The sequence below is a fragment of the Colletes latitarsis genome, chromosome 7 (assembly GCF_051014445.1).
Source record: "Colletes latitarsis isolate SP2378_abdomen chromosome 7, iyColLati1, whole genome shotgun sequence".
NCBI lineage: Eukaryota > Metazoa > Arthropoda > Insecta > Hymenoptera > Colletidae > Colletes > Colletes latitarsis.
The window spans coordinates 8,986,822-9,009,712 of record NC_135140.1 but is presented as its reverse complement, the minus strand read 5'-3'; the positions used below and the strand labels follow the sequence as shown (position 1 = coordinate 9,009,712).

At 37.9% G+C, this 22,891-nt stretch overlaps 3 protein-coding genes and 1 non-coding gene across 5 annotated transcripts in view; 3 read left to right on the top strand and 1 right to left on the bottom strand.

Moving 5' to 3' along the window:
- Nucleotides 1-397: 397 nt before the first annotated feature.
- On the top strand, nucleotides 398-6,499 carry Vhdl (larval-specific very high density lipoprotein). Its single transcript, XM_076768467.1, has 16 exons — nucleotides 398-413; nucleotides 490-531; nucleotides 609-910; nucleotides 979-1,119; nucleotides 1,187-1,366; nucleotides 1,436-1,578; nucleotides 1,636-1,998; nucleotides 2,072-2,391; nucleotides 2,454-3,073; nucleotides 3,148-4,040; nucleotides 4,117-4,249; nucleotides 4,310-4,537; nucleotides 4,604-4,954; nucleotides 5,049-5,331; nucleotides 5,649-5,949; nucleotides 6,082-6,499. The coding sequence occupies exons 1-16, from the start codon at nucleotides 398-400 to the stop codon at nucleotides 6,260-6,262; spliced, it is 4,497 nt and encodes a 1,498-aa protein (XP_076624582.1). The 3' UTR covers nucleotides 6,263-6,499.
- Nucleotides 6,500-7,471: 972 nt separating this feature from the next.
- Trnan-guu (transfer RNA asparagine (anticodon GUU)) lies at nucleotides 7,472-7,545 on the top strand. The gene has a single exon. It is a non-coding gene; the product is annotated as a tRNA-Asn (tRNA).
- Nucleotides 7,546-7,750: 205 nt separating this feature from the next.
- Phb1 (prohibitin 1) lies at nucleotides 7,751-10,896 on the top strand. Of its 2 annotated transcripts, none has more exons than XM_076769631.1 (4): nucleotides 7,751-7,837; nucleotides 8,190-8,289; nucleotides 8,585-9,006; nucleotides 9,080-10,896. In XM_076769631.1, the coding sequence occupies exons 2-4, from the start codon at nucleotides 8,205-8,207 to the stop codon at nucleotides 9,386-9,388; spliced, it is 816 nt and encodes a 271-aa protein (XP_076625746.1). In that variant the 5' UTR covers nucleotides 7,751-7,837; nucleotides 8,190-8,204; the 3' UTR covers nucleotides 9,389-10,896. The 2 variants fall into 2 exon arrangements, with proteins under 2 accessions (XP_076625746.1, XP_076625747.1); XM_076769632.1 differs by lacking the exon at nucleotides 7,751-7,837 and adding an exon at nucleotides 7,942-8,122.
- Nucleotides 10,897-11,166: 270 nt separating this feature from the next.
- The window catches only part of Soxn (SRY-box transcription factor soxNeuro), a 322,610-nt gene continuing 310,885 nt past the window's right edge, over nucleotides 11,167-22,891 (bottom strand). The window contains exon 3 of the mRNA XM_076769621.1: nucleotides 11,167-11,185. Coding sequence (XP_076625736.1) covers nucleotide 11,185 — 1 coding nt within the window. The 3' untranslated portion in view covers nucleotides 11,167-11,184. The remainder of the gene's footprint in view (nucleotides 11,186-22,891) is intronic.

The window sequence follows — 22,891 nt, the reverse complement described above, 5'->3', positions numbered from 1 at the left end:
ACGAAACGAAGGGGAATAATACCGGGCAGTGTCTCGTTTAAGAGAAACAAGAAATTCGAAAATAAGTAAACAGAAAAAGAAAGCATTTAATTATCTATTGCAATAAAAACGCAAAAAAAAAAGAAAATCATAAGCCGCCACAAAACATTCGATCGGGTGACACGCATATTTATAAGAGCTCATCCACGTAAAAGAAAATGAGTCGTTGCAACGATGCCCGAACGGGTTATCTTTTGCATTGATTACACCGGTACGGCCGATTCGTAACACCCTTTCGTTGGGGGTTATCGTTTATGCTTGCAAATTCTCATTTCACCCGGATTCACCGATTTTTCGCCTTATAAAAGGAGAATTCCGCCTAGTAGTGAACCAGTCATTCTTCGAGCATCGTGCTACGATGAATGCCCTAATCGGTAAGTGAGAAGACGAAAGGATCGAACGTCACCTTATTACATGTTTTTATAATTATATAACACTTTTATTTTTCAGTGTTATTGGTGTCTTTGGCGGCGGCGGCTCACGCCGTGCCAGGTACGTTGATCGAAATTGGTCCTTCGAACTCTACAATTTCAAAGATTTTTAAACGTGAAAATACCTTTTTTTTGTAGCTTACGTCCCCCATGGAAAAGAGGTGACTTACAAGTACTCGGTCGATGTGAAATCCGAACTGATGATGCCGGCTAAATACGCGTCCGTGTTCGGCATTGACTGTCGTCTTCGCGTAAAACATTACGCCGGTGACCCGAATTGGCCGAATTCCTACTACGTTGAATTGACGAACGTAATGCACAGACTGTACAATGGACCAACTAGATACAACGAGCATCCTAATGTTACGTTGCTTCCTGTTCCTGAGATCGCCAGGTCAATCGAAAGTCCCTTTGTGATTGTCTGCAACGAACACGGTCAGGTAAATTGCAAAACAATCGTTAAACATGGGAGCCAAGTAGTTCAGACTGACACGTGTTTCCATTTTAGTTGGTGGGTTTGAAATTCGTGGGACCAGAACGCGAGTGGTCGAAGAACATAAAGAGGGCGATCGCCTCTATGCTTCAACTGGATATGGTTCACATCTTCGCTCAGAGCCCCGTGAAATCGCATAGTTTCATAAGCCGCGAGGTAGGTAACGACTGATGGGAACATCTCGGAGATATTGGTTAATGTTCTCTTTGGTTGTTACCACTAGGAAACCATTCACGGCTGGTGCGACGTGTCCTACAACGTTCATCCCAAGATCCAAGATTCTTCGGTAGACACTAACGAGTTGGTGGTCACGAAAATACACGAACCGTTAAACTGCACTAAATTTTCTTACCTTACGTTCAATAATATCGAGCACAACAATTCGTGCCAAATCCCGGAAGAGGTATCGAGCGATCTATGGATTTCAAATTCGTTTCTTAAGCATTTCATTAACAATTTTTATAAATTTCAGAATGGCATGACCACCGCCAGCAGACGAGTGTTCGAAATCGAACACCACGGGCAGGAGATATTAATAAAAAAGCTTATCGGTCACTCTGTCATCAACTATTTCCCTTGGCTCGCCAAAGCCGAGGCTCACTACCTTCTCACCAAGTAAGTTAACGGTGGTAAAATAATTTTTACTTGTAATAAAACGCCCTTTTTCCACAGCCAAACTTTGATCTTCGACGACATTAAAGATACGCGCGACATGCAAGCGACGAACGATCAAATCGATCGTCGTATTACTTTCTCCGAACCGACCACGAACTACGATGTCACCGGTGACTTGGATGATACCCAAGGTCGACATCAAATCAAGTCCAAAGACGATATCGACAAAGTGAAGAAGATGCTGGACGAAGCCGCCAGCTATCTCAAAGAAAACCATATGGAGCAGAGACAGCCAGAATGGAAGCACGGTCAAACAATTAATAGGCTACTGTACACTATGGGTCGCATGAGTCTTGAATCGTTGGTTAAAGTGTTCAACGACGTCGAGAGCGCCACAGATAAAAAGGCAGTAACGATGAAGTACGTAAATCGGTGTTTGTCGATCGTCGTAAAATCCGCACCGAAACTAATTCTTTTCGTGTTCGATTCTCAGAAATATTTTCCTCGGAATGGTGCCGAACGTAGGAACCACGGCCGCGTGTCTTTTCACGCGGAACGTGATTCAACGAAAGACCGTTTCTGATTTGACTGCCGTCGCGATGCTCAGCAAACTTCCGATGAACGTGAAACATCCGTCGGAACAATTGCTTAGAGACATGGAGGCGTTGCTGCGCCTGGACGAGTCTGTTTCCGTCGACGTGAGGAAGGCTAGCATACTTTGTTTTTCTACCCTGGTCCATAAAACTTACAAGAACGGCACCTACACTCCTCTCCTGGACTTTTATTTGAACCACTTCAACGACGGTTTCGAAAGTACGAATATTTTATTAAATTTCACGCTTTTCGTGATGATTCATTTTTAACACGTTCCACAGACAGTCCAACGCGGGAGATGAAGATGACGTACCTGATGGCCCTCAGAAACACTGGTGTGCCGAAAATTCTAGATCTTCTGGAGCCAATCGTTCGCGGCGATGTTGTCGTATCCGAAAATCCACATATGTTCCGTGTATATGCTATGTGGGCCATCAAAAATGTAGCCGTTGAATTCCCGACTCGCACGCACGACTTGCTCTGGCCAGTTCTCAGCAACGTCACTCTTCCAGTGTCGGTCAGGATCGTTGCTTATGAAGTGTTGATGCATCAGTTGCCTTACACGAATCGTCTCATGGACGTGTACTGGTTCATGGTATACGAGAACAACGAAGATCTGTACAACTACCATGTAGAAACGATCAAGGGGCTGGCGTCTTCCTCCAATCCGTGCTTCAGACCAGTTCAGGAACTGGCTAGGAAAATATTGAGGTTCACGAGAATGAGAAACGTTCCTGGTCCGCTTTCGACCAAGTACCACGTCGACTCCTTCGACGAGACATACGGGCACAGCGAAGCCATAAAGGTCTCGTTGATCGTTAATCGCAAGTCTGGTCTGCCGTACATTGGCACGGTAAATCTCTTATCGTCCGTCGCTCGCAAACCTGCCAGTCGATTGGGTGTAAGTATCGCTAATTTCAATCAGTCATTGTCTTGGTCGTCTACAGGCGTTTCACTGAATTACCTGTATCGTAGGTTCATTGGTACATCGAAGGTTTGCCCGGAGTAATGAAGGAAACCATGAACAAGATTTTCGGTAGCGCCGTGAAAGGTGTCATCAAACAGAACGTGAGGGGCTTGATAACCGAAACTGCGAAAAATATCAAGGCAATCGGGCCTTTCAAGATACAGTTGGTTCTAACGACCTTGAACGATAACGTTGTCACGGTGCTCCACTACGACCAAGATACCTGGTGGGAGGTTTTCGACAAACTGAATTGGTGGAAGCAGTGCATTACCGAGCACAGTAAACAAATTAACGCGCAGAACGTTTATTACGATGACAACTACGAGATGCACGTGCCTACCGACTTTGGCGTACCGGCTGTCTTGGCTACGAAATCACCTGTCCTCGACTCTTTGAAACTGAATATGGTTTGCTCGAAAGAAATGAATCTGACCAAGATGCAACTGAAGATGAAGTATCAGGAATGGACGCACGGGGAATACTTCATGTCGATTTACAATCCCATCGCCGATACTTGGCACGCTATACGCAGAACAGGAACACGGGATATTGTCATACCGCACGATCTGACAATTGTTTATAACAATGTTTCGAATAGTATTAAGATTACCACGCCAAGACTGCCAATGAACGAATATTCGACCGTTGGGTTATTGACTCAAGCCAAAAACTACGTCACTGTCAGGGACGAAACAGACGCTTTGACGAAAAGCTGTCCCGATTGCTCTCACATTCAGAACGTCACCGGTGTCGTGAGCAACAGGACACACGTTCACGACATACACTCGAAGGATAACGGGCTTCGATATTACTTAGGAATATACAATTGCGAGGGCCACGTTACTCCCTTGCCTATCGCACACTGGTACAACGCGATTGCTTTTGATCGTAGCGAACCCATGTAAGTACGAAATAATATAGTAATTAACGTACGAAATGTTTGGTTGCATCAATAAACTTTTATTTTCGGTACGAAGGAATTTCCAGACATACGTACGTTTGCTTATGAGACTGCGTCAGAAGGTGAAGAACGACATGATCTCGTCGCAACACGCGAGTTGTTCGAATCTGATCAAAGTGGAACCGAGCGTCGTCTATCCTGCTTCCCAGGTAAGTTGGGAAAGACGTGATGCATAATGCACCTTTCTTTAATTTTAATTTTGAAACTAGGTCGATTGCACCGCCAAAATTAACATCAGAGATACCCCTGGAGATAAATTGCACGCCCTCGAAGCTATAAAGGTCGACATCCGTTCAACCATGGACACCAAAGGGCACAGAAACGTATCCATAGTGCAGTGGGACGCGAATGTTGTCGTACACATGTCACCAGGACACGAACTCAATCGCATGCATACTGAGCTCACCCGCACCATTCCGGGAGAGAAGAATTTGAAGGTTCGAGGGATCAAAGGATTCGTAGAGTAAATGGAGACAATTAATTATTGTTCTGTTTTTTTTTAGATATGCATCGACGGACGGAAGGACTATTCACACATCGACACCGATCCGTTAAACGTTACCGATACGAACAAGAAAACCCACATGAAAGTGACGATCGTTGCGGGAGAAACGACGGAGAACAAATGTGTGCACGATCAAATGGATGTCACGGTGAACGTGATAGGTGAGATGTCGCAGGAGCAAAAGCATCACACGCAGCACGAACACATTGCCCAAGTTTGTCATGATCACATGAACGATCCAGACTTTCATACCGAGGAAATGCACGTTCCAAAAACTTGGGAATGTATCCGGGAAGCTGTGCTTCACTCAACTCTGAGGAAATACACCGCAAACGTGGAATTGAAGAAGGTACATTTTTATTTATGGCGCGAATCCAAACTAGTCGTATCTTTTTTTTGGAATTGTTTTATATTCGTATCGATTTTAATTTTTTCTCTCGCAGGTCCCTTCGTTCGTGGCAAAAGACACGAACGTGATGCAAACTTTACTGCAAGCTTTTTACATCGATCATATGAATTATACTGGAGAACTCACGTTGCCTGGAAACGCAAAAATGCACTTGGACTATTCAACTGTGACACCCACAGTTGACCTGGTCGCTCTACGCTCGACGCACAGCTATCATATAATTCAACTGCCTTTCGGTGACATGGTTTGGAATAAGTTAATGGACAACGTTAATTTTCCTATGCCCATGTTGACGCAATACGTTGACGATACAAGCAGTAAGATTACAATTATTAAATTTATAATGGTGCAATTTCGATGCTTGCGCGCAAACCTCGTCCGTTGCATTTTGTTAATAAATAATGTTCGTTTACCAAATTTTCCTCGGTGCGTGGGTAGTCAAACATCAGTCGTAAGAATCGTGGACACAATGTGTACGTTTGTCCAGTTCTTATTAGATTGATTACCTCGATAATCGCACGTATTTTCGCAACTATCGAAGTTGAACTCTAGTGATTATTTATAAAATTGATATTCATCGCCTTTTCAAGTTAGAAGCGTTGTTTTATTAATATCAATATTGTGATGTTTGCAGAGCAATGCACAGTCTACTCTCGAGTTCGAGTAGCTTTCAACAATTCCATTATTCGAGAAAAGGTATCCAACGCTTGGACAGTTTTGTCCGGTCACGAAAGCGACACCGAAAACATGTTTAAAATTTCTGTACAAGGACTGCCAAACGACAGATTGGCCATGTTGTGTAAAATTCGAAAACATAAAATAGAAATCGAACCCACTGATTCAAAGGTGATAGTCAAGGTCGATGACGTACAAATACCTAATCACGAAAATGGTGTTTTAGTACCTAAGGGTGATCTGGAGACCTACGTTATGAAGTAAGTTTATCGTTTTTCTTTCACTGTATATTTTACAAAGGAAATTGCTATTTATATAATATATAATTTTCTATGGTTTTCTTTGAAAACCATATAGCTTAAATATGACAAAAATGTGTTTCCTTTCTACAGGTTGACAGCGAATTATGGTCACTTGATTATACAATCAAAATGGGCACCATTAAGCATCTTTTACACGCCAAACAGTGTGACCGTATTAGTAACTACTGAACTTCGGGGTTCTGTATACGGTTTATGTGGATCCATGAATAGTACCGAAATTCCAAAAATGCATACTCCTTTGGGCCATTGAAGTATCAAAACAACGCCAATGTGAACATTATAGCCATCTTGTAAAGTGTATCAAGCGGAAGTTCATCAAAGTTATAGGTGTTCATTAGTTTTTCATAAAGCACGAAACATTGCAGGAATGTTGTTTCGATAATACAGTTACATTTGCAATATAACATCAATATGTTTGTAACATATATTATGCGCTTATGGTGCAGAATATTACAGAAATATTGTTATACTATTGCAGCTGCAATTGTACTATTGCGCCTATACGACACCGAACATTATTGAAATATTGCTGCAATGTTGCAGTTATAATAGCGTACTTACAATATTACAGCAATATGTGTGTGTAATATTGCATTGAAAATATTTTAAAAATATTTTAGTAATTATGAAACATATACTACTTCGAAACGTGTGTAGTGCATAGCATATTCTATGAATATTGTAGCAAAATTTCAATGCTGCCGTCGTATCCACGATATTACAAAAACGTTGAAGTAATATTGCCGTGAAATGTAGCCTTGCAAATAGTATATTTTAAATATATTGCTGTAATATTTTCCCTTAGCATTACTTTCAAAATATTCTTTTTATATCCAGACAAAAATAAATATTCAAATTATTTACATTTATATATAATATATATTTTTATAAATTATAATATCCCTAAAGCTTCAAAATTTGTTGAATTTCCAGCTTGGATATGTTCTCTTGTAAGAATGACAAAATCATAATCGTGTATCTTTGGTAATAATATAAGGGTGTAATATTGCAGATAAACAAGGTTTTTTATACAAATTATCAAGTACTTTGCATTTATGTCCTACTCCCGTATACTTATCTAATTTATTAAATCGAAGTATCACTTATAATTAACGAATACACTTAAATAAATTAATACAGAGATTTATCTTCAGTTAATGTTTCAATTTGTACCAGTGATTAATAGAAAAATATTAATTTAGTATAAACCTATTTTTTCAAAAAGATACTGTTCTATATATATGTATAGCTTTTTTGAACCTACCTACCTAAGTAACTGCATCCGTAATTTAACATAACCGTACCATCTACTATTGTATTTTAATTATATAAATATATAAAATACCATTCTAATAGAAGATGCGAGTTTTGAATATTTATAATTAATCAAATATGATGCTTATAACAAGATTAGGCTATTACAGTTATATACTATATAATGAAGTCATTTGAACAAGTCGCCTCCGTGGCGCAATCGGCTAGCGCGTTCGGCTGTTAACCGAAAGGTTGGTGGTTCGAGCCCACCCGGGGGCGGTATTTTTTTTTTTTACCATACATTAAAATCTTATCAAAGTTGCACTCGGTGCATTTAAAAGCTGACATATTATATTTTTTCATCATTAAAAGTGTTACGTGTTACGTTCATTACTTAAACGAATTTCTGTTATTGATAGTAAGTACATTTAAATTTGCCACGCGACGAACGATCGAAAGGGGCGCCTCCATTGATTTCCTTCTCTTTCGACACCATCTTCCTTTTATCAACGCATGTACACCACACGAGAAGAAAAGTTATAATCCCAACTTTAAAGATAGAATTTATTACGTAAGGATTAATTACACCGACATAAAGACGTTGATTATTCTTAATTTTGATAGTGTTGTGAATCGTTGATAGTATGAACATTTCATTTAAAACGTTGAATTAATCGAAAAAGTTTCCCTGGGCCGGTCTCTTTAAACATTTTTAAATACTTTAGTTCTTTAAATTAATTCGATTCGGACGGTTTGTGTATTTCAAGCGTTTCTTATTATTATAAACTAATAGAAATCAAACTTCCGCTACAACTACTTAACGTGTAATTCGAGTTGTAATTTTGTAAAGTTTTAGGTTAGGATTAATTCTTCATAATTTCGAGTATATTTCTTTGGCAGTAAGATTTTATACATTCTTTCAGGTATCGCATTACAAAATGGCACAGTTTTTCAATAGATTAGGGCAATTTGGTATGGGCTTGGCTGTGACTGGAGCTGTTGTTAACTCGGCCCTTTACAATGGTTAGTTTTCTTCTTTTTTGCATGTCAGAATATCTATTGTTACGTTCCTAATATTGACGATGTAGCACAAGAGTTAAAACTTTGAAAAGAATTATATTTTTGGTGTTTGCTTACATGAGTCTTGTTTATTTCTAATTTGACTGAAAAATATCTTTCATTGGGTAAAAAATAGATTTCTTTCTCCTTTTGAAACCACTCGCGTGTAAATGAAATCAAAAAGAATTTCACATTATGAAGCAAGACATAATACTTATGTATGATTTTTTCATAAAACTGTGTGTTTTCAATTTTCTAGTGGATGGAGGTCATAGAGCTGTTATCTTCGACAGATTTGCGGGTATAAAGAGTCATGTTGTAGGAGAAGGAACACATTTCTTTGTTCCTTGGGTACAGAAACCTATCATATTTGATATTCGATCTAGGCCAAGAAACGTTCCTGTTGTTACTGGAAGCAAAGATCTGCAAAATGTAAACATCACGCTTCGTATCCTCTTTAGACCAGTACCAGATTCTTTGCCAAAGATCTATACTATTCTTGGTGTAGATTACGATGACAGAGTACTACCATCTATTACTACCGAAGTATTGAAAGCAGTAGTTGCTCAGTTTGATGCAGGAGAATTGATCACTCAAAGAGAGATTGTGTCTCAGAAAGTTAGCGAAGATTTAACGGATAGAGCTTCACAGTTTGGATTAATTTTAGATGATATTTCTATTGTAAGTATCTTAATCGTTTTGATTTTTCTATATGATAATTATATTTTATATTAATTTTGGAATGTTCTTTCAGACGCATTTAACCTTTGGAAAAGAATTCACGCAAGCCGTAGAGTTGAAGCAGGTAGCGCAGCAAGAAGCAGAGAAGGCACGGTTCTTAGTAGAAAAAGCAGAACAGCAGAAAAAAGCAGCTGTAATTACTGCAGAAGGTGACGCACAGGCTGCTAGTTTAATTGCAAAGTCTCTTGGCGAAGCTGGTGATGGTTTAGTTGAACTAAGAAGAATCGAAGCTGCAGAAGATATAGCTCATAATTTATCTAAGTCTCGCCAAGTTGCCTATTTGCCACCGGGTCAAAACGTTTTGCTAAACTTACCGCAATAAAGAGATAGACTGGAAAAAATTGTATACTTAAGTTGTGCATTTATGTCATAACAAATGCATTTTTATGCTATAATGGTGTATGAGATGTAGATGCTATTGGAAGCATCCTGAAAGTGTTGTTTAGCAGGAATATACAGGATGGAGCATTTGAAACAGGTCACCTAGATAACTCGTTTGTTTTTAACAATAAAAGAAGTTTCAAATTATTGTCACCATATTATGTGCCCCTTAAATCCAAGCAAGTCTTGTCTGAAACTTATTCTTCTATTGTTAGAAACAAACGAGTTATTTAGATGATTTGTTTTAAATGCCTTACCCTAAACAGTTCATAGCATTTATATTTCAGTTCAAGATTTACATTTTTTGGCTGTTGTTCCGAATGACAGTCGCGGACGATCGATATGAAATTTGGGGTTGGAGAGGAGGAACGAATAGATTCCAAATATAAAATTTTAGCTTCGGGAATTTAATAGCTTCTGAGATATTAGGTTAGTTTTGGCTATTTTTTATTTCGTCACTATACATTGGGTTCCGATCAACAAAATAAAAATTTGACATAAAAGGCGTGAGCTCATTTTTCGTGGAACATCTTATAGATTTGCTTGCTAGTACTCAAAGACCGTTACTCAAACATTGTATCTCTAGCGGGAATCTGAATTGACGACGACGCGAAGGCTACTATATGACGAAGTTATTGTGTGCATATATACGTGTTTAGGCGGTCGCATACATAATTTCCAACATTTCTTTATTAATATTTTAAAAAGTATTTAATTCCCGAAGCTAAAGTTTTATCTTTCGGATTTATTTCCCCCTCTTCCACTCTTCAAATTTCATGTCGATCGGCCGTGGGTGTCATTCGAAAGAATATCTCATTTTTTATACGTTCCTGTATTTTTTACTGTACGCAAACAATTTTGAACAATTTATTCTACACTTTCAGGATTGTAGTTTTACGTATTTTTCATTTAGATAGTACTTAGTTGATCGATTTAAAATGCGAGATTCAACAACACAAAGTTTAATGTATGTGCTCTGCTATATAAAAGTGGTGGTTGTTGATACTATTTTTGGCTTTTTACCTCGTTGTGAGCATTCATACGAACTAGCGGGCAATAACAGATTTATTTATTCCAGTATAAAGTAACAAAAACTCCATTTTAAGAAGATTTCTATGTGTTTTGTTACAGTTTACGTTACATCATGTAAAAATTATAACATCGACACACGATTAAATCTGTAAACATCTCAGATACTATATATAGCAGAATTAAGAAAAGTAATACCTCGTATGCAACTATGGATTGTAAAAACATTTTGTAATGCAAAATCAATAATGCAACGCATATTTTTAACATGCAGATTCATTTTGAATTGTTACATTAAGCACGGAGATACATACGTGTTTTCAACGTAGTAATTATGTACACAAGCAGACATTGTATCTGTGAATAATGTTAGCAATCATTGCTGTAAAGACTTCCCAATTTAAATATTATTTTTTAGAACGGAATGTTTTAAAACATTTTATTTGATTTGCTCACCTTACGTTATTCAAAGGTTTAAATTTCTTTTTTTCGTTTATACAAACACGAATGAGAAGTACATCGAGGTTTCATCACGGCGATTCGTTCGCATGAATTCGATAGATCGCGATGATCAATCAGCGACTCAAAATTGGTGAAAGATTATCTCAGCCGGGGTGCTGTGGTCCCGTGTTTGTCGGCGTTCCTGGTTGATAGAGAAAACAATCCATCATAATTTGGTGAGCGCCGTGGGGTTTCTTCCGAAGGTGGTCTGCAATGAAAATTGGAAATACACGTTGCTAACTCGAACCTCCTCGTAAAATTAAAATTTATACTTTCTCAGGTCCTCGATCTAACTATCACGCGACTGTACATATATTACATGATTTAAAATAGCACGTGGAATTTAAATAATTCGATGGTTCACGACAGCTTCTAGTGTTTTTCTTATCTTTGGAATTTCTATTGTATTTGTTCCGCCGATTTAATTTTTTCTGATTATACATGATACAATAGTCTGCAAATAATTGTGTAATTTTTTTTTAGAATTCGTTTCGCTTGGTAGGACTCTTTAGAGGGGAAGAAAGATTAGAAAAAAAGATAGAAAAGGATCGTTTTCCATGATAAATTGTACAGGTATAATTTTCATTAAATTATAAACTAACCGAGAGAGCTCACAGACTGGAGGAGCAGAAGGGGTGAGATGGAGGTGGTCGGAGCGCGAGGCGAAAGCAGATTAGCGTGAATAATGAAGACACGACCCCGTGAAAGCCTAAGCGGGCCTCCTTAAGTCTGCTCCTTCGAGTAGAAGCCGAAGCCGGAAAGGAAGGATGCTGGTTGAGAGGTGGAGCGGACAGAAAGGAGGTAGAAGCAGTTAATTACTCCTCCCATCCAAGGGATAACGACTTCCCCTTATTTGTCGAGAGGCGCAAACAGCCAACCCTCGGCGAAATCCCTTGGCAAGACGCTTTCTCGGATATATACCTCACGGAATCTTGGGTCTATCCCATAACTCAAGCTTTGCGCTGTTTCGATGAGCAACAATGGATTCAATGCTATCGACGAGTCTTCAAATTGTTGCCAGATACAAGTCGTGTTATAAACAAGGAGAGAACCGGAAGTAGAAGGGTGATTTTTTAACCAATTGTATCTCAAATTGTAAGTCTTAATATTTCAAGAGTGTAGTTTGGTTTAAAGGGCAAAAATTGCGACATTTTTTTCATATTAATTAAAGAAAAAAAAATATTGATTTTAAAGTTTAGATACAGATTCGTGCAGGGTTCGTCTTGCCAAGCTAATTTTATTTCATTTTTCTTCTCATAAAATACAATTAGGTGCACGATGCATTAATGAAACAGAATTATATTTATTCAGCAATGAAACCCTGATTGATAAACAGTAAGCTGGTGTCTTCAATTGCTTATATTTTGTATACATTACTGGCTGTATAGTATAGTAATATTATAGTATAATATTATAGTATATTATAGTATAGTAATATTATAGTATAACTCTTTGCGGCACAGGATTCAGATAATAAAATAGACCCATGTTGCATAGAAATTTTATTGCGTTTTAAATTAAACAAAATTGGTATATTTTTATTAATAAAGGTATTACATAATGTAAAAACATAAAAAACATAAAAAAAGATTGTCGCAATAAACCTTCCGTTTGCAACAATTGATGAACCTGTATTGGCATGTTGAATGTTGCCAACACAGGTGAATATATTTGTAACATTTGTTAAATATATTATCAATTGCTTTACGTAAATAAGACGAAATATAAACCTATGCGCATGCAGCTATTGCAATATTTCGAGGCGAAACTAAAAATGTCCCACCATGCATTACGGTGCATCAAAAAGGCGGGACACTTATAATCCGAGTATGCCCCAAAGAGATAATAGAGTGTGATAAACAGTGCAAAATTTTTCTCTCATGGTGTTACAGTGACATAGATTTGTTCATTATTCTCGCTAACGTTGTCAGTAAGATTATTTAAAGCGGCAATAGAGTGGTGTAAACGCGTGCAATTAACCGATTAAAATAGTAATGTGAACATGTAAATTGTTTCGTTATCGTGAACAGCGTGTTTATGACCTAAAGTGAGGTTAGAGGGGGGGATGGAAGAGCACATGAAATTTTCGCGGTATACTAATGTCGCGTGAAGTCAGATCGCTCGTTTTTCACGAGTCGTGACTATGACGAAGGAGGCACGTGCGACGCAGAAGCGTCATCGATGAGAAGTTCAAGGTCGTCGTCGTCATTACCGACGATGTCCTCGAAAACAGCACGGGGAGGAACGTAAACGACAAAGGCGGCACATGTTCCCCGGGCTGTGCATGCATGCAACGAAATAAATAATAAGTACACACCCGAATACGCGTACGAGAGATGTAGAGAAGAAGAGGAGGGAGACTAATTATGAAAGAAATCATAATAGTCGCACATGCACCGCGGAGCTGTCGGGCTAACGATCGCTTCCTCTGCATCTGCACCTGTTACTGCGATCCCTACGGTTGCAACGACGCACGCGAGCCGCATATGCCCGATGGTCGTCCTCGGAGACGCGACCGCCTAAAGCGGCGGTCTCTTTTCATCGCTTCGTAGCTTTTAGAATTCCGGAGATTCGCAACGTTTAAGATTTCAGGCTTCGGTAGTTGCTCGCGATTAAGGGGTTACACCTAGTCGTAGTGTTTTCCAAAAATTTTTAGACTTTTGAGGTTAGAGAACTACCAAATCCTTTGCTTCGCTTCAAGCAACAAAAATAACATCTTAAATATTTTATATATTTTGGAAGTTGTTCGTTGAAGATCGAAGATTATATTCTTGAGAAACGGGAATTAAAATTTATTAAAAGACCTCTAGAATTCTCGAGACGAGATCCTTAAGCACAATCGCTAGTTATGCCAAGTTGGAGATTCGAAAAAAGCAAAAAAAGAATGTTTCCATGAATCGATAGGTTGAGACCTTTAAAGACAATGTAATGATTACATACAGCAGAATGGCTGTCGATATTTCAACCTGTTGCTTAAGGGGATAGTCGTTTTTTTCGAATATCGAACTAATTTTCCAATAAGTTCTCCTTTTTGTTCATTTTTTTAGAGTTGAATATTTCAACTATTAACACGATATTATCGTTAACTTCGTGTAATAACTATCGTAATGAATTCAGTAGTTCGCACTTTGAAATTTAGTTTGTTTGAAAAAACAATAAAAAATATTTTATATAAAAGTCTAAAAGTTTCATAAGAATCGATGATCGACATTTGGAGACTGTTGCTCGTTAGCTAATCTCAATTTGTTGCAATTAACTTTCGAACAAGCCAACTTTGCAACAGTTTGGAGAAAAGAGAACGAGCGTTGCATCGTGACCGCCAATGGGTACGATAATTGGGAGCATAATTAATGGCCGCCCGGAGCTTTGTTCGTTCGTTTCAAGAGGAATGGTCGCTTTGAAGTGACCAGTGTAATAAATTACGGTGATCGCATAAACGTACACGTTATTAATTAAGGCGGAAAACGTGGAAACTAAAACATCCCTCGTTCGCAATTTCGTCCCTCTTTTCGCCACGGAGATCACGAGACTCCAGGGCATGCAACGAAACGGGTTGACCATCGTTCGAATTAGAGCCCGGAAAATTGGATGCGTCGCGACGCTAAATGGTCGTGTTTCGCATTTTCTTTTATGCCATTTCGCTGATTGCTCGTTTCGATGGCAACTCGTGCATGGAATAGACATTGTCATTTGTAAGAATGGTAGAAAGAAAATCCTGGATAATTGTGTCGTCGATTAACATGTGTTATTCCATAGAAAAATTCAGATTCTCGCGTCGGTAGAAAGTTCGTTTTTAATTCATTTATTTATTTTTGTTTAGCTAAAGTGAACATTTAACCTTCAAACTGTTAACTTCTATCGAAAGATAGAATTTAATAAAACCAAAAGCTAGACTTATAAATTGTAACAACATTAATCTATTTTAATCTAAAATTGTAAAACATGACTAATATTCCCTGAGATGATGCATAAATCATATGTGACTTGTGATAGTTTCTTACATAGAGTTGATTATCTATACAATACATACATTATGGTATGAAAATGGTGAAAAAAAGAAGTTGGCAACGAACGAGAAATGTGAGGTTGGTAGTATGGCGGTATGCATGCATAGATCGAAAAGGCGCGTAAAAGTACGGAGAGTGTTACTGAGAGAGAATTATTAATTATTATTTTATAATATCATTCAATATATCTAGAAATATATAGGGTATTCGGCCACACCTGGGAAAAATTTTAATGGAAGATTTTAGGGGCCAAAATAAGACGAAAACCAAGAATACTAATTTGTTGATGGAAATTTCGTTAAAAAGTTATTAACGTTTAATGTTCCGCCCGTACTGAATTTTTTTCTCGAAAGTGGATAGGATTTTGGAGGTATGTGTATTTACCAACAATGATTGTAATTGACCCCCGCAACCGAAAATAATTTTTCCAGAACGATTTGAATTTTTTTAATTTTGTCGAAAAATTTCACACCTTCTTGAATTTTTTTCTAGGAAATGAGTAGGATTTCGGGAATATGACTATTCACCAAAAATGATTGTAATTGACCCCTGCAGCCAAAGGTATTTTTTTTAGAACGATTTGAAATTTTTTTTTTTCGCCGAAAAATCTAGGACCTACCCAATTTTTTTCTCGAAAATGGATAGGATTTTGGAGGTATGTGTATTTACCAAAAATGATTGTAATTGACCCCCGCAACCGAAAATAATTTTTTCAGAACGATTTGAAATTTTTTTTTTTCGTCGAAAAATTTAGGCACCTACCCCCTGTCAATTTTTCTTAAAAATTCGTTTTTCATTTTTAGTATTTTTGTTTGACGCCCTACAGAAAAGTTGTCTAATACTTTTTTGTAGGTACCCATGAGCTCTGTTTCAGAAAAAAGTTTCATTGAAATATATTCACTATTGTAGGAGTTATGGCAGTTTGAAAATTGGACCATTTTTATGGGGTTTTTCTCATTTTGCGGGGTCAAGGACCAATTTTTCGAATATTTTTGCGATTTGTACATATTCTCCACCAAAATACGCGTAGTTTGCCTTTTTAAACATGAAAATCGTCCAATCCGTTCAGAAGTTATGGCGTTTTAAAGATTCGCATGAAAATTCGGGCAGACATTTCCGACTTGAAATTATATTTTCGGTAAGGAATTTTTTTCTCGAAAGTGCGTAGGATTTCGGGGGTATGTGTAATGACCAAAAATGATTGTAATTAATCCCCGCAACCGAAAATAATTTTTTTAGAATGATTTGAAAAATTTTTTTTTCGCCGAAAAATTTCACACCTTCTCGAATTTTTTTCTAGAAAGTGGGTAGGTTTTCGAGGGTATATCTATTCACCAAAAATGATTGTTATTGACCCCCGCAACCGAAAATAATTTTTTTAAAATGATTTGAAAAATTTTAATTTAATTGTTAATAATTTTTTAACGAAGACTTCATCAACAAATTGGTATTCTTGATTTTCGTCTTATTTTGGCCTCTAGAATCCCCAATTAAAATTTTTCCCTGTATATAGAAATTCACATAAAATTGGCCTGTTAATCTGTTATTAAAGAAAATAAGAAGTTATCGATCATTTTCTACAGACAGTTTAGTAGAAACAAATAGACCATCTTAGCGATTAAGAATTGTTAGACTACAAAAATGGATACAAGGCAGGAAGATCAAGTAGTGCATATGATAATATGAACTATTTTTATTGATTTTAGGTATTATCACTAAAGAGGAAAATTACACCATTGGCGAATATAATTCTTATCAAGAACAAAAATCAAGTTGTTCTCAAAATTTTATTTCCATGATTTTGAAATCATACATGGCGGATATAACAAAGTACAGATATTTGATCCTTCTCACAAATCCATGATCTGAATTTTAATCGCCTCGTTCGTCAAAATTCTCGGATTCTCGAATCTTCGAAATTTCAAATTCCTCTTTCGTGTATTTCTCAGCTTTCCCGTCGAGTTCTTTCAGTTCCTCCTCTATTTGAAATTCAGTAAATTAACAAGTCAGAAATTTATTCGTAGTATTCGAGTAAGCGTAAAATATTCAACCAGTCCAAACTATAGTTGAAACACGAAGGTCGTATTATTTTTTCCGGCTCGTTCGATGCAACGATTCGGTTCCCCGGCGAATTTTCGGTTAGCGCCCGCGGGCTAGATCCGGAGCACCGGATGGCCGCGGTGTAAAGATATTGCGCTTTAAAGTGTTTGGACTCATTAAGGCAAGCGCCGCTCGGTTAGCATAATCGCGAAGAATGCTCCGCTGCACCTTTTTCATCCTCCCTGTTCCGTTCTAGCGTCCGAACAGCTCGCACGCGAGCAGTAATTTTCAATAAATGCAGCCGGCTTGATTTTTGTCGCTGATCGTCTTCTAGTTGGTGCACGGTCAACGGCAGTCCCGCCATTCACGCTTCACCGACTTTGTTTTCTTCTTATTTACGGTCCTGGTTCCGAAATCGCGGTACTCGGACCGATCGCGCGCGAGCAACAAGAAGAAGGCCTCGAGCCCGAGCGTCCAACATCGCACCACGTTTCTGCCATTCACCTTTCCGCCGTAGAACCGAACGGTTTGGTCGAAACCCTCGGGGGAAGTTCTACGGGCAGATTGATTTACATCGAGGCCAACCTCGAGCCGGCCTCTAATCTCGGGACTGTGCCGTTTGGAATACACGTGACCGTCGATTCATCCCTTTCGCGACCCCCAGAGTGTATCAAACCGATAGTGTCCTGTCGAAAGGTAACCAATTTACTCTTAACCTCTTAAAAGGGCTAATTTGACGCAAGTAAAGAAAACTAGTTTTATGTCCTCGCAATATATAGATATATTTAATCGCGGAATTATAAAACGGGACAGTACAGACAGGTTAGCAGCTCGCACTTCTATTTTCTCACGTTCCCGAATTTGTTAACATAAAGATTAATTTGCCGCAGGAATATACATGTAACGATCAGCTTGGAATCTTTCTTGATCTTCCTTAACGACCGTGTACAATTATATCCGATCTTTTCCGATGGTTCTATCACAGACGAGGTGTACGAGTAGACCTTTCACCAAATGTATTTTTTTGGCCCATTTTTCTGGGGTTCTAGAGCCCCATTACCATTTTCGTGTCACATAACAATGTTATCAGACGGCAGACCGGTGCCCAGAGTAAGTTTACCCTTCCATTTACGCACACCAATCCACAGCCATGTGTACGCGAACTTAGGTGCTTTGGATAGCTTTGGGAATTCAGGAAAGAAGGCGAATGTAAGTCTTTCTTTCTTGCTTTCGAAACATTTTTATTTTCCAACTCATGTATACCTATTACACATAAACGAGGTAAAGAATAGACCTATCGTTAGTGGGATGAACGCTATCGCTGTACCACGAGTATTTTATAACATGAGATACACTCCTCCAAAGTGGAACAAAATGTTAAAAAGATCATGCAAAGATCATGCAATGCTTTATCTTCGTAATGATAGGATCAATAGAAATAGCGTTGTTTTGTAGACCAAGCGGTTCTTAACTTTTCACGTTGACGCTGTCTCCCCACTCTTTGACTTCGCCACTCGCAGGAACCTCCTCGTGGTGAGACCTGGTAATCGGTGTTATCCACGATAGAAAAGTTATTCTTCGTGGATGACGCCGAGCTAATGGCTGCGAATTTAGAATTATTTCTTGATATAATAAACGAATTTAGTTTTATAGTTAGGCAGGTGTTTGGTTAACCATTATGTTAGGCAGGTTATTTTTATTTGAAGATAAATTCTTTTGAAAACTCTTTCAACTCTCTTTCATTGGTTGCACTTTCGTTTGTTTCTTCTTCGACCAACGATCGTTGGTCACAGAAGATCTTTATTAGCGGAGGGTGGATGGGATTCGGTTAGGGCGGGTCTCCATTCGCAGCAACCTCCACGTGGTGTGACCTGGGTAATATTATTTAGCGTTTAATTCATAATCGTATCACTCTTAGCTGGGTAATGCAATTATTAATTAAAAACTAAATAATATTAGCAAATTGGCTGCGATCCGCTTTGCATAGGTCATCATAAATATAGAGCTTCTTCGTTAGGTTAGTTTTGATTCTCATTGATTTATCAAAGATTCTAGGGTATTGCTAGAAGTATACGAGTAGATCTTTTACTCGAAGCATTTTTTCGGCCCATTTTTATGGGGTCTCGAAACCCCATTACCATTTTCGTATCATTCGCAACGTTACCAACAGATTCAAAAAAGAATTTTAATCCCTTCCCTAATCAACTCACGTGTATTTACGCAACACTACAGCTGTCTGCCTATCAATACTAATTCAGTGAATAGTTTCTCAACTGACCGCCATCCATGAGAAGAGGACGTTAAAATCACCTCCGAATTTTCAGGTCGGTATGGCAGTTAGATTGGGCCACGAAAGTCCATAAGGTGAAAGGTCTACTCGTATACCTCGTCTGTGGTTCTACAGATTACTATGCGAGACAAAAGATATACGTACATAGATATAAAAACATAACAACTAGCACATTTTATTTGCCTCAGGAAGACTAGTATTTTGGATTTTTTCTCCAGGAAAAACAACGCGTTTCGATTTTCGCTATGAGAAGTATAGTTCTCCAATAAGAAAGATGAAACTTTAAATTTAAATAAAATGAAGACTACAAAAGATAATCTGGTACACATTCTTTTCTTTTTATATACATTCGAGGATATATATAAAATACAATATCATTTAAATAACTACCATTGCGTTTGACAAAACTAGATGACAATCAAATACGTATACTTGGAGTTAAGATGGCGTCATTTAAGCACCTTTATAATTATAAATTAGCTCTGTATAACTCCATCGATTATTCGCAGGATGTCGTGTGAAATTCAATATTAATTCAATTCATAAGTTTTTGTATTGTAATAAAATATGTTCCAGATAGGTATTATTTTTTGGATTTTGTTTACGTATCGTGAAATATTAAAAAATTTATTTGAATATGTGATGTTTTACCTCGAATTCGTTATGATGAAAGTTTATTGATGTTGCAATACTGAAGCAATTAGGACAATTGCCTTCACCAGGGTCTGATGAATGACACATACTACAGTGAATCATCTATAAATGTCGCGGCCTGGTGTAGACTGCGTAACATTTACAAACAATTTAATCTATTGGGATTCAGACCGACTCGTAATACTTATCGACGATTTACTATGTGAGCATCGTTTAGATCTTGGCGAAGGCAATTCTCCTAATTGCTACAGTATTGCAACATCGACAAACTCCTACTTGGTACATATTTTACTTCAATACACAAAAACTTACGAACCGAATTGACATTACGATTCATCCTGTGAATGGGGACATACAGAGCTAATTTATTTGTAGCACTTTAATTATTTATATCTCAAAAAGTGTCGAGTATCTAATAGGGGAAGTTCAATCGAAGTCGGACAGTACGTGTCGTTTCCTTGCGAGAAAACGTAACGTAGAACAGTGGTAAAAAGAGTTGGCGACTTTATTGACCGTGTTCCTTTGCGATTTCTTTCGCGTGTCTTGACATCCCAATTTCGTCTAGGTGGAATTGCCTGCCGCGGAACAAAAGGGTGAGGCCTTTGGCCAGAAAGACGGGGCCACGCTCCCGTTAGAAACGTTTCCTCCTCGTGCGTCCTGAGGAAACGCGGAGGTCATCGCGTGCAGACCCCCGCGAGACGATCGTGGATTTCTATTGTCAACGGCGCACAAGAAAAGAAGGTTCACGGCTATGGGGTTACCCGTTGCCGCCTTCAGGGTCACCGTTATCCAACGATCATCGTACGGACTACCGCGACGAAACTGGAACGGAACGCGTCCGTCGTCTGTTGGAAACGATGTCAATTTTTAGATGCACTGGGACGCTCCAGTAGACCCTCCATTATCCGTTCTAGCGTTAGATTTACATTCTGAAAGTAACGTAACTACTGTAAAATACAGTGGGTGTAAAAAGTATTCGTACCAGCAGTCAGTTTTAACAGATACTTTATAGAACTTTGTTTATTACGAGAAAAATGCATACGTATTCTTGGAAATCTGAAGAACAAATAAAAATAAATTGTTTGTTTATATTTCCTATGAAAATATTAACAAGAGTCTCGAGCGTGGTCGAAATTACACGAGTAACAACTATTCGTACGCTTCTAATTTTATAACTTCTAATTTGTAATAATTTTTCTTTCACTTTCAGTCATTTTTTTACCCTTGCGTCCCATTTTAGTATTATTTTATATTTGAATTGAGAACAGAACCTATATTGATAACGTCTTCAAATATACTGATGATAATTACGTGGACATTTCATGGTTTACCTTGTAATTATTACGTATACAATGTTAGGAAACAGGAACTGTACTTATTACTATTACCCATATATTTTCGACCACATTCAAGACTTTTGTTAATACATTCATAGAAAATATAAATAAACAATTTATTTTTAATGATATTTGTTCTTGAGATTTCTAAGAATACGTAATATTAATAAACAAAGTTCTATAAAGTTTTTGTTGAAATTAATTACTGTATGAATGCTTTTTACACCCACCGTACAAGTATCAAGGTTTTACGATATTTGAAGCGAATTCAACATTTGTAGAAGCTACTATACATTTATTGCAATGATGTACTAAAACTGTGTCATAGAAATATTCGAACAGCATTAATTACACGCACTCTGTTTCATGTTAATATTTAATAAAATTAAAAATCTAAAATTAGATTTAGCCTTAGCTCGACTGAATGTCAATTTAAAACATTCGTTTATAGATTCCAAGTTATGTATTCCCAAATGAAACATAAATGGAAGTTAGTTTACGAATGAATCTAAAAGTTTCATTCGTTAATCTTGAATAAAATTTTTATAATTCTGGGTAAGAGTCTTACCCTACATTCTGACGAAGACATACCATGTTCGGTTAATGACAGAACGGAAGTTATTAGAATATTCCGATGGCGGACCATTTGGGTAACGGAGGCTCGTACAAAGAATATTCTACTGTGTTTGTAATTGACCATCTTTGCTCGTTCCCGTACCTGGAAACAATTTTGCGGCAGAGTTGCAGCGACCGCGGACCTTCGGCGGTTCTCTTCTTTTCGTTTCGCGAGTCTTTTTCCCATTATTCGTGACGCGCAAAGCTGCGTGTTAGTCGAATTACTTATCCTTTCGCGCGCGTGATTCCCAGTAACGAAAATTCGCGTGATGACTGCAACATTTTGGGCAATATCCTCTTAAAAGGCAGAAAGCATCCTCCAATTTCTCGAAATTCCGCTTTTCGACTTTCTCTTGTCCCTGCGACATCCAATCGAAATTCTCTAAACGCTCGTAACGAGAATGTAGTAATACTAATTGGTAGCTTGTTAATTCTCGAAACACAATAAATGAAAATTCCTTATTAGGGATCGAAAAGTTATCTCTAATTTACTCCTTGTATGTTAACCATGTTGTTTACATCAAAGAACAAAGCAAAAGAAAAGAAGATGATCTGAAACTCTTTGTTTTGATCGAAAACATGAAATTTTCTCTGCAATGAATGTAACCCTTAAGTGGACTCTCGAATTATTTTACCTGATACTGATTTTTATCAAATCAGTAAATTAACTTTCCTTTAAAGCATTTAAAAAATAATGAACTAATGGAGATGTATCAAACAATTAGTTTAAACTTGCGTAGGGTTCGATGATCCATTCAAGGGCTGACAAACTGCATTGTTTCTTAATAAAATTAGATGCCATCGCGTTTAATTCGTTTCTTGGCACGTTGATCCAGGTGGTTCGCGTCGACTCCGACGCGTTCTCCAGGTCCATCTTTCTTCGTCGACCTGGATCAACGTCGACAAAGAGGAGCCTCGGTGTTCCCACAGGAGCGTCTTTCGTGCTGACCGTACGAAACATTAATCCGTCC